Source organism: Cricetulus griseus (assembly GCF_003668045.3).
Source record: "Cricetulus griseus strain 17A/GY chromosome 1 unlocalized genomic scaffold, alternate assembly CriGri-PICRH-1.0 chr1_1, whole genome shotgun sequence".
In the NCBI taxonomy this organism is placed as follows: Eukaryota; Metazoa; Chordata; class Mammalia; order Rodentia; family Cricetidae; genus Cricetulus; species Cricetulus griseus.
The window spans coordinates 10,973,673-10,985,877 of record NW_023276807.1 but is presented as its reverse complement, the minus strand read 5'-3'; the positions used below and the strand labels follow the sequence as shown (position 1 = coordinate 10,985,877).

The 12,205-nt window shown below is 44.9% G+C and overlaps 1 protein-coding gene across 4 annotated transcripts in view; it reads left to right on the top strand.

The window, feature by feature from the left end:
• The first annotated feature begins 201 nt into the window (after positions 1-201).
• Positions 202-12,205, top strand: part of Cnga3 (cyclic nucleotide gated channel subunit alpha 3) — a 27,381-nt gene continuing 15,377 nt past the window's right edge. For 2 of the 4 annotated variants that reach the window (XM_027386688.1, XM_027386687.1), the window contains exons 1-2: positions 202-302; positions 10,109-10,222. In XM_027386688.1, coding sequence (XP_027242489.1) covers positions 202-302; positions 10,109-10,222 — 215 coding nt within the window. Of the gene's footprint in view, positions 303-9,532; positions 9,565-10,108; positions 10,223-12,205 lie in introns of those variants that run through there. The other 2 variants (XM_027386689.1, XM_027386690.1) reach the window with 2 other exon arrangements.

Here is a 12,205-nt window from a genome sequence, read left to right as displayed (position 1 = left end):
TCAGGCTGCAACAGGAGGTTGAGGGGATGAGAGGCACATGTGTCAGTGTGCCTGAGGACGCCACACAGAGTACTATCGATACTGTCTTCATTTGCTCACCTTTGTCTACAGTAAGTTGGCTTTGTGGGTGTCCTGATGATGTATATAATTTGTGTTCACATTTTAGCAGCCACCTTGGGGTGGAATGTGACACGTGTGAAGATGGCCAAGGTCAACACTCAACACTCCCAGCCCTCCCCGACCCACAGTTCAGTAAAGACACTGGACAGAGATCTCAATCACGTTGGGTATGGCCTCGGCAGGTAAGATGGGCTTTTTGTTTCATGTGGGTTTATGGATTGTTCCTATGACTGAGACTAAGAAGAAGAAGGTCTTAGTGTTGGCCAGGCACAGGATGGTATAAGGGCATTCACAGTTGATTGTGCTGTCTTAGTTTCTTCTCCTGTTCTTGTGAACAAATACTCTGACCAAAGCAACTTAAGGAGAAGAGGTTTGTTGTGGCTCATGATTCAAGGTCCATTGTGCTGGGGAAGCTATTGGGTGACTGCGCTACAATTACTAATTTTTTCGAATTTTTATTTTGTTTTTATTATAATTATGGGTGTGCACAGTGCATCTGTGGAGGTCAGAGGACAACTTTCAGGAGTTGCTTCTATCCTACCATGGGGGTTCCAGGAATCAAACTCAACTTTTCAGATTTTGCATGGCAAGGACCTTCACTTGCTGAGTCATCTCTAGAGCCCATGGTTCTCAAGTTCTTGCTGAGAGGACTGAGTTGAACCATGAGAAACGTTCTCATACTTGTCATTTTGTCCTACCATTATAGAATGGTCCAACCTATATAAAACTAGAATTTTCTTCCTGCTATGGAAATGCATGATAACGGATGGCAGCCCCTCATTCCCCCATCCCTCGTCAATCATTTCTTCTCTGTTGCAAGCCTCCATTCCTTTCTCAGGTGCATGCTTCCTCTTTTCTTTATCTGGGCTCTTAGTCCGAAGGTCCAGAGCAAATTCTTAACAAATGCAGTGGTTAGTATTGGTAGTCAGCATAACAGGCTCTAGAATTACCTAGGAGACAAACTTGTGAGCATGTGTGGGAGGGAGCTTCTGGATTAGGTTAACTGAGTGTAAAAAGAGAGAATATGTGTAGATTTTATGATAATTCTACAATTTTATGTAATGGGCTTGGACATCTGAAGATGAGGGTAGTGTCTGAGGTAGGATCCTGGACTATCTCCTATGGACAGCTATGTATCCATCAGGCATCATCTAATGTATTTGTTTTTTTTAAGCTCACATGTTTGTGTGTCAGGTTGTCTTAGAGTATGATCTACATTCAAGGCTATGGATGTAGCCCAGTTGGTTGAAATCTTGCCCAGCTAGCACACATACAGCCCTGGGTTTGGTTCCCAGCACCACATAAACCAGCCATGGTGGCACAGCCCCTGAGAGGTAAAGGCAGGAATTCAAGGGCATCATTTCCTGCAATAAGGAGTTTGAGGCCACCCTGGGTCTGTGAGATCCTATCTCAAACCAGCCAAGCAGGAAAATCTACCCTAACTGTAAAAAAACTTTGCATGGGCTGGTCCCAGACCAAAGGAGAATGCTAGTGGAGCACCAGTATTCATTTTTCTCTGCCTCCTGGCTGTGTGATCAGCTGCCTCATGATGGGTGGTACCCTCAAACTGAGAGCCCTCCTTTAGCTGCTTTTCTTGGATGCTTTGTACAGCAGTGAGGAAAGTAACTAACACAAGAAGTGATGCCAGCAGTTTCCAAATACTAGTCCCTATTATTCCAAACCTGTATCCTTCTAAGATGCCAGGAAGAGAAGGAAAATCTCAAGTCCCAGGAGCCTGATGTTACTTCTGGATCCTGAGCTGTGGCTCTTTTACCTACACACCCAGACCTGACATAAGAAGTTCCCTACAAGGACAATTTATTAGCTGATACTGGTGTCCTACCCCTGGGAACTAATTCCTATTGCTGAGTCAATGCTTCTTATTTTCAAGAAAGATGAACATCATTAGAGCCTGTCTACTGCTAAAGCTTTTGCATCCAGAAAGTTTCTTTGCCATGATGAGCTAATAAACGTCCTTGAAAGGGATCTTCCATATCAGGTTTGGGTGTGTAGGAGAAAGAAATGCAGCACAGGGCCCAGCACTAACATTAGGCTCCTGGGACTCCAGGTTCAGTGGAACAAGCGCAGAGATTGCCAAAGCCAAATGGAACTCTTCCCAATTGCCTCTTGCCTACAGCGGGTCTTGACAAGAACTTCTCATGGAGCTTCCAGGTTCTTTGGGCAGAGAACACAGTCACAGGGGTTCCCATCTGCTTCTTTTCACTGAGATAAACCACAGAGAAAGGCAGGCCCATTGGAGGTACTGAGCTCCAGCATCAGCCCAAATGTTTGCCTAACCAGAAACCATTGTGGACTCTGTCTGACTCTGCCTTGACAGTAACCTATGAGCTCCGTCTGACTTGTGGGATCATGAGAGCTCTTGATCATCTGCTAAATGCAGTGCCATCACACAAAGCCACACTAACTCCCTACCAGTCTTGCTTCAGGCTTTTACTATATTCTGAGGAGGCAAGAGTCATATACCCTCTAATGGTGTTAGCATCACCGTCAAGGGATCTGAACTGATGCCCTTCCAAAAATGCTACTTGCCATCCTAGATTTGGATCTTGAACATCACCCAAAGGCCTATGTGTTAATGGTTCGGTCTACAGGTGGCACTGGGAGGAGGCAGAACCCTTAAGAGGTAGGCTTTGTGCAAGGACCTAAAGTCATTGGATACATAGCCCCAAAGGAAGCTGTGGGACTCAGGCCCTCTACTTTTTGCTCCACTGTGTATAATGGGCTGCCATCATACAGTCATTGGCCAGTTATTGGCCCAGAGCAACAGAGCTGGTCTGTCATGGACTAGAGTCTCCAAAACTGTGAGCTAAAATGGTTGTTTTGTTTATAAGTTGGTTATCTCGGGTATTTCCTTATGACAGAAAGATGACCCTGCTGTCTCTCCTGTCCACTTTCCATGACCAGCATGGTTCAGGTCAGACCACCTGAGTCTAAAAACAGGCTGTGAAGTTGCTTAGCTATGGAAAGTTGTCCAGCTGCTCTAAGCTTCTGTTTCCTCATCCACAGAAGGAATGAGTCTAGTGTTGACTTCCTGGCTTGTGGTGAGGTTAAAACTGCTGCTGAACCCAGTGCTCTTGGCATGGTCCTTGCTGCATATGGCCGAGTAGTTTGGCATCTTCATTACATTAGGAATCACCCTCCCTCTCTGGTCTCTCACATGGGAAGCCTTCTTCTCTTCTTTTGTCCTCAGACCTCTCAGGGCATCTAAAATTAGCCCTTCCCTGCCTGTGCCCAAGTAGTGCTTTCTCAGCTTGACCACTCACTGAGTCTCACTGAAGCCCACTTGTGTCCTCGTCTAACCATTCACATGGTGAAGGCTTGGTAATAGAAGGCTACAGATCCCCTGAATCATACAAAGATTTCTACAGAACAACTAGGGAATGCTTCCTGTGGGGAAGAGAGAGGCTTTCTCACATACAAGCAGAATTTATCCCAATGAAGAGCATGATTTTCTTAAGGGGATACGATAAGAAAGGATGAAAATGCCTCCTTCAAATGAATATATATATATATATATATATATATATATATATATATCTTGAAAATACCAGAAATAAAAATATCTTAATCTGAGCATGATGGCACATGCCTACAATCTCGGTATTTGGAAGCCAGAGAAGGGCAATCAGGAGTTCAAGGCCAACCTCAGGGATATAAGAAAACATGTCTCACAAAAGTCTTGAATTTTTCTTTCCTTCTCAGATGTTTGACTCAGTTTTAAGATACTACAACAGCAAAAGACTCTCCAGAGTGTACCACAGAGAATTACAATGAGGTCTGAGGGTACCCCAAATCCTGACCATAGAGGACACTGAGACAGAGGCTATTCCTTGAGGCTACAAGATTTTTTTTTTCTTGGTTTTTCAAGACAAGGTTTCTCTGTGGTTTTGGAGGCTGTTTTGGAACTCGCTCTGTAGACCAAGCTGGCTTTGAACTCACAGAGATCCACCTGTCTCTGGCTCCTGAGCGTTGGGATTAAAGGCATGTGCCACCACCTCCTGATGAGGCTACAAGATTTATTTAATGCTATTAATAGGCAGATAAATAGAATCTTGGCAAGGGCTCTGGAGAGAGGAAACCAAGGCCCATGTAGCAGGAGTGTAAGTCTCTTGTACCCTTCTGAGGATGGGGGAAGATTCACAGTTCAAGCTTGCAGCCTAGCTTTCTGATTCCCAGGCAAGAGACAGTGAAGGGGGTGGGGAGCAGAATGTGTACCCACTTTAATGTAAACTCCCAGGTGAGCGATCCCTGCCCCTGGATGCCTGTTATCGGGAGACTCACAGGGTCTTAGCAAGTGCCTGTTAGACAGAAAGTGGAATGCTGCAAGGTGCTACAGCCCGAGCAGCCATTGGAGTCCAACATTGCATACATACAGGAAATTCCAGAATGTTCCTTGGGATCAGAAAGGAGAACCCAGCATGTGCTCAAAATAAAACTAAAGCTGCCTTGGGGGCTGAGGCAGAGCCTATATCCATCCAGGGCTTCTCAACGCAACCTAGAATTTATTTATTCTCCATGAAGACTGAACAAATGGGAGTGGTGATATGGCTCAGTAGCTAAGAGCACACTGGCTGTTCTTCCAGAGGATCAGGGTTCAATTCTCAGCACCCATGGTGGCTCACAGTCCCAGGGGGTCTGATGCCCTCCTCTGGCCTCTCAGGCACTAGGCACATATGTGGTACAGACATACATGTAGGCAAAACACCCATGTGTATAAAAATTTTAAAGCAGATTTACAAAGGACTCTGGCACATACACAAAACATTGTGAGCCTAAAAATCACTATTTTAGGGGAAGAAATTGTGTTTGGACAGACCTCATCATTACATTCAAATTCCAGTCCCTTGGGGGAGCTCTTGGAATAAATAATTGAGACTTCTGTACTGAAATAGAATGCATTGTTTGTTCCCAATCATGAAATGAGTCTGTCATCACCAGTATGCCACCAGTCCTTCCCTCAATGCCCCTAGGAAGACAGAACTACCAGTGTTTTGTCCCCTGAGACAGCCTTACCAGCAGATCTCTCACTGGTTTTCCTTTCTCTTTATTAAGTTACTAGAATGATTTTCCTAAGGGAACATCGTAAGAAAGGATGAAAATGCTTCCTTCAAATGAAAAAAAAATACAACTTGAAAATACCAGAAACAAAAGTGTCTCAATCTGAGCATGGTGGCACATGCCTACAATCTCCTATTTTGGAAGCCAAAGAAGTGAAGTCAGAAGTTCAAGGCCAACCTCGGTGACATAAGAAAACATGTCTCACAGAAGTCTTGAATTTTTCTTTCCTTCTTAGTTGTTTGATTCCATTTTAAGATACTACAATAGCAAAAGACACCTCAGAGTGTTCTACAGAGAATTACAATGAGATCTGAGGGGACCCCAAATCCCCACTTATTTCCAGATGTAGCTATTTTGATCGAGCTTTGGGGCACAAGGGTCTGTGTCTTACAGAAAAGAGGTTTTCTTCATGCTGATGTCTGAGCCTAACTCAAAACAATTATCACTAAAGAAAACCATTTTCACCCTGCTTCCCAGGGACCAAAGACTTAAAAATGCACCGGCTTCCGTTCCCTGGTCACATGTGTGTGCCCAATGGCACTGGAATCATCCAGGGTCTTCAGGGCTTGAGAAGAAGAATAGTATGTTCTCTAGCTTTGTGCAGGAAGGTCATGTGTGTTTGCTCTCCTGTCCCCATGTCCTGAATAAGACAAGATGTTACACAGAGTGCTCTGATGTTTATGGCACCTCTGTCTTTGCCCAGTGACAAGTGACGTGGGAAACCTTCCCAACACTGACTTCCCTCTACAAATGTATTTGGAGATTGAATGTCACAATCTGAAACTTCCCTTGTGTTTAAAAAGTCATTTCAATGTATTGTGCTGGTTGTCATTGTCCTTGTTGACTTCAGGGAGCCTCTCACACTTGGAGGAGGAAGAGACTGAAACCTGGTACCACTCAGAGGGGAACCGATCTCCTCAGAACAGATTTCACACATGACTGACAATCCACCTTGTTGGAGATACTGGAGCCAAGATAAAAATGGGATAATAACAGGCAGGACTGTGCCTTGATCAAAATGACTTACCTTTGTATACATCTGGCCTTCTACATAAACTTTACCCCAGGACCCCAAAGATGGACTTGGGCAGTGATTGGACCTCTTAGTCCTTCTTCCCAATGTGGCCATATTAAACAAATATTTTTCTGCTTTTCACTATTAAATTGTATCTTTAATTAGCTTATATAGGGCAGATGACTGAGGGTGGCTTGTCAGAGATGTCAGATGACCCTATTAACTCCAGTAACAGTTTGTTCTTAGAAGGCAGCATCACACCTGAAGTCATCACCAGAGTTGGTGTCAGGCTGTTCCCCGGCAGTCCTTTCTGTCTCCTGCCTCTCAGTTTCTTGCAAGGTTCTAGATCCCCATCATTTCACTAACTACCTACTTTATCCTCATCGGTACCTGCATCTTCCTGGGGCCTCAAATGTCACCTCAAACACTCAGTTCCTCTCTGCTCTGTCCATCTCCCTTCCATGTGTCTGGTAAGATAAGTTTCTCTGAGAATTAATGACAATCATGAAGTTGACAGTAAGGATACCTTCCTGGAAGTCTGTTGTCGGGGAATGTCACAGTGGTACAGCCATGGAGCGTGCGTTACTAGCTGGTGGGAATTCTTATGTAATCTGATAGGACCACCATGTTTTATGTGTTCCCTTGTTGAGCTGAGCATCTTTGGAGGGTGTGGGCTATAACTAGATTTGCTGTATAAATGCCCCCAGATATTTACCAAAGTTAGATGCCTATGAAAAACAATCAGTAGCAGAATTTCAGGCATTATGAAGCAAGGGAGGAGATGCATCAGGAAGAAAAACCCTCCTTGGATTCCCTAAAGTCATATTGTAGAAGGTTCTCCTCATCCTTTAGGGATAAATGTGACTGTCAGGACTGGAGTATTGGAACAATACGTAAATCAACATGGGGTTGCACATTTTTTTCTTTCTTTATAAAAGAAACTTAAGTTATGAGAGGGTGAGTGACCAGCCCTCAGGTTACCCAGTGGACAGGTACTAGAATCAGAATTGAAATCCAGCCTCCTGGCTGTCTACTTGGCCACCTACCCTGAAAGTAGGTGGGAGGCAATCTGTAAGCAGTGTCTCATGGCTCTCTGCCTTGCCCACCTCACATATCACAAGCTTGATTCTTTTACAGCATATGCCAGGAAGCCTGGTACTATACGATGACGGGAGACTGGGTGGCAATGTTCGGTGGGCTACATAGAGCCTAGCATTGGTAGAGCTGATGGTAGGGACAGAACACCTCCATCTTTAGAACTGCCTCTGAATCTTCCAGACACACATGCTCTGACAGAGCTCTAGGCATCAGCTGCTACCTGCCTCCCATGGCATCCCAACTTTTCAGATCCAAAGACTCAAGAAAGATGTGTTTTCCCCTGACACCACCTCCTAAAGCTGACCAAGGCACTGTGGGATACACCTCCCATCTTGATTGTCAGCAGAATGTCAGGAGGTTAACCACAGCAGTTGCAGTACAGCAGGATCTGTGGCAGTGTCTCTTCTGGGCACACCAGTGAGATGCAAGTTATCTCTTAAGGGTACAGGGAGAGATTTGTATCCAGCAGTTTGAAAACAGAGCCATGTAACGCAGCAAGGCGAATTAGAGCCGTGTCTCTGACAGCTTGCCACAGGGATCCATCCCTAGCTATGTCCCATTAAACTTTGTTTTCATTTATATTGTCAGTTAAAACACAAAGGACAGCTTTTGAAGTGGGGTAGAATGACATTAGAATCACCCTTTTGCCATTTGGCCTTGTGACCTCAGGAAAGTTATTTAAACCCTCTGGATTTCTATTTTCTCTTTTCCAGCATCATTGCTTAGATACATGGTAAACTGTATGGTTGTAGCTGATACACAGTAATCTGTCAACAACAGTGTGTGTTTTGTTGTATTTGTCATCATGTTAACACAAGAATGATTGCTCTGATGGCTCAGAGGTTAAGAATACCGGCTGTTCTTCCAGAGGTCCTGAGTTCAATTCCCAGCTACATGGTGGCTCACAACCACCCATTATGAGATCTGGTGCCCTCTTATGGTGTGCAGATATACATGGAAGCAGAATGTTGTATACATAATAAATAAATAAAATCTTAAAAAAAAAAAGAATGATTCCTCTGCACACAAAAGATGCTAAAACATCACATGACTCAGACAGACAGGGAAGCCTAATATTCAACTATGGAAAAAAAAATCAATCATACTGGTGCAAGTTAAAGACATTGGAGTCACCACTAACTTGTGTTGTAAGGCTTTGGGGCTAGGCTGATAGCCAACAACAACACATAAACCAACACATACTTCCTGGTTTGGTCCCAGTAATCACAAGGTGCTCTTAGTTTCACTACATGGCTAAGCTAGACCTCAGCTAGCCCTCAGTTGGCTGTGACGAGGAGAGACTTGAACCTGAGAAAGAATGAATGGGATCTGTGACCTGAACAGCCTGACTTTGTGCCGGTCCCTATCACTGAAGGTGGCCAACACAATAGATAAGGCAGTCTTATTCCATGTGGTTCTACAGGAAAAAAAAAAAAGACCTTGCTGGGAGGAAGCCGAGAGAAGGGGGTGCTTGCTGGCAATTGTGGCTATCCTAGATAGGCTGTAGCATGGAAATGAGTCCCTACGCTACCTGCACACACCCCATCTAGCATGCTGCTAGAGGGGACTCTGCACCTGGGATTCAAGGACTCTAATCTCTCACCACAGGGAGTGAAGCTTTCCTCTGACTTAATGTTTGCCTCTTGCTTCAACCACCTCGTTAAGAAAGCCGATTAGTTTGGAATAGGCCACGTGATAGAATTAATTTGCCTTGCTGGGTTTCCTCAAGAGTCATAGAGTGAAGTGCAGATCCCTAGGTGACACTGCCTGACTGATTTTTAATCAGGCTGGTCAAATTCAGCCTTGGAAGTTTGTAAAAAAGAAAGAGAGAAATGCTCCTGGACACACTCCTGGTCTTATTCAAGGTAGTTCATCAGACACAAGGCTCCACTACCAGCCTGGGCCTGTACCTGTGTAGTCTCCTGCCCTATCAACACATGTACATAGATGGAGTGACTCCTCTTTACTGTCGCATGGCTGGGGACAGAGACAGGGTTTGTCAGAGGGTGAGTGAATTTGTTTTTTGCAAATACTGCTCAAATTATTTTAACTATGCTTGGAGGGGTCCAAATCCATGCGATGATCCAGAGTGGTAGGAAGGCTGCCAGAAAGTATATCCACCACACACAGAGTAGGGAGGGAGGCTTCTAGCAGGAGGTAGACCAGACACAGAAGTCAGTGATATGTTGGAAGTAAAAATCTTTGTTCTGGAAGCATTGCATGGAAACATCTGCTATGGTCCAAGATGGTAGGTCCTGGGACTTCCCCTGGCTCCAATCTCTGATGGAGACCGGGCTGACACTTGCTGTTGGTTCCCCTGCCTTCATTTAACTCATACATAGTAACTGATCAAAATCTGCTCTCCTAGGTCAGAATTGCTGTAAAGAAAGTGTCTCTTAGAGTTAACAATATGGCTCAGTGGGCAAAGGTTCTTGTTGCCAACCCTGAGGACCTGAGTTCAATTCTTGGGACTCACATGTGGAAAGCTAAAACATACTCCCACAAGTTGTTCCCTGATCTCCATACTTGCATGGTAGGTGCACACACACACACACACACACACACACACACACACACACACACACACACACACACACACTACATAAGTAAATGTAAAAGGAAGGGTCATTTTATCTCAGAAGTGAAGATTTGCGATGGATGGAGGTAGGCCTCCGGTTTGAGAATCTGCAATGGTGTTTTTCCTCCTGCTGCCAGCATCTCCCCATCTCACTCCTGACAGTCTGGGAGGTGGATAAGCTTGAAATCAATTAGCATGCTGCATATTTGATTTCCTAGGTCTCACTCACCATGTGAGGAGACATCTTCCACATTGCAGCCAGAGATCGCCATGGAGACCCAAGGACTGGCTGAATCTGCACGGAGCTTATTCACAAGCCAGGGGCCAGCCAGGTAATGGACCCTGCACAATCTTCACCTTGGGAAAATAGAGGCTGGGGCACAAAGAATGTTGAATACCTCAGAAGACTGTTAGATAGGGTTGAAGATTTGCAGACCAGGGCAAGGAGCAGAGCACCCTGGAATCTATTAGTGACTAACTTCTATCCTCTTGAACCAGACGATCCGAGCTCAGAAAAGTTAAAGAAAAATATCTTTAGTTTGAAATGACCTTGATAAGAAATAGCATGGAGTGTTTCTCAGTCCTGGAGAAACTCAGAACAAATCCAAAAGAGGCCGTGTAAGGCTGGGTATCCATGAGAGAACATTGGGTGGACACAGTGAGATGCTGAGGCTGGTGTTTTCTGAAATAGCCCTGGAAGGTTTCTTAGTATGTCAAGACTCTAGCACGCATCCTCGCAAAAGCACCCAACAGACTGGCAAATCTCTAAGCTCTATCTCCCTCTGGGGATACCTGACTTTAGCCAGTAGTGGCACATGAAGAAAGTCATTCCGTCCTTCCAAGCCGCATCTGAAAATGCTAACAGTGCTGGCTGCAGGGGTGGATGGAGCTGTAGCATTCCCAGCAACCATCTCATGGCAGATGCTCCGTAAATGCAACTTTCTTAAGCCAGTCATCTATAGTGTTGGTTAAGCTGGTTGTCAAATAAGTAGATAAGTGAATTTACTTACCCATTTTCTTTCTTTCATTTATTATCTAGGTATTCTTTGTATTTTAATTATAGAAAATGTTATTCTACTCTGGAGTGCGTGGTGTGGTGTGTGTATGTGTATGTGTGTGTGTGTGTGTGAGAGAGAGAGAGAGAGAGAGAGAGAGAGAGATATGAGAGAAAGACAGAGGGAGGGAGGGAGAGATATTAAGTGTCTTTCTCAGTTGCTGTCCACCTTAAGTCTCTCACTGAATTTGAAGGTAACTGGCTAGCTACCGATCTCCAGAGGTCTTCCTGTCTCTATCCCTTAGAACTGAGATAACAGACACATACCATCCCTGCTGGTTTTTTTAGGGTCTCTGAAATAGGGGTCTTCATGTTTGCACAGCAAGAATGTTATTTACTAAGCCATCTCATCAGGCCCTCTATTTTGATTTTTAATGAGCTGGTTGTAACTGGGTATCGAAATTTTTTCCAATGTTTTATAGCAATAAGACTTGCTCTCTCGAGTCTCTGGTTACAAAGAAGTCAGTGCAAATGTAAAGATCTCAGGTATACTGGACAGGGCACTGTTTCAGGATAGCTATGTGGACTGCGGTAGAGATGGAGCCATGGAGACAGTGGGGATCTGGGAGGCAGCTGCCATCCCTCCCTTTTCATGGACTTTGTGCCTTCTTCTACATGCCTCCCTCATTCCTGGCTCTCTTTGATCATACATCTTTAGGCACAGGGCTGAAGATGACCTTGAGTGAAGTCCCCAACTCCAGCATCATGGGGCTGTCAGTTGTTCAGAGAGAGGCAGGAGTGATGCACTGAGGGCCAGGTGTCTGATCCTGCTGGCTGGAGCTGAGGAGGCAGGGGAGGATGGCCCTCCTTCTATTCCTTTAGCAGAGGACAGGCAGAGACAGTGTCCAGAGCTGAGAGCAGCTCCGGCAGGCCCCTCAAAATATGTCTGTGAAACCAGGCTTTGTGCAAGGGATTGTGTGGGGTTACTTTCCTGCTTCAATGTTGCAAGAGTATAATTAGGGTCAAGGTATTTTGCAATTCATGACTTGGTTGCAGGTTGTGTAGGTCTGATTGTATTAGGAACACCATCTATGGAGATCTCTACAGATATGGAATGGAGGAAACCAGAGAGAGGTGAAAGCCGAGAAATAGAGGCAGGGGGAGGAGGGCTTGAGAGATGACTCAGGGTTAAGAGAACCTGCTGCTCTTACAGAGTACCCAGGTTCAGTTCGCAGGATTCACATAAGCTGGCTCACAACAGTCTGTGGGCACCTACATACATATGATCACACACACACACACACACACACACACACACACA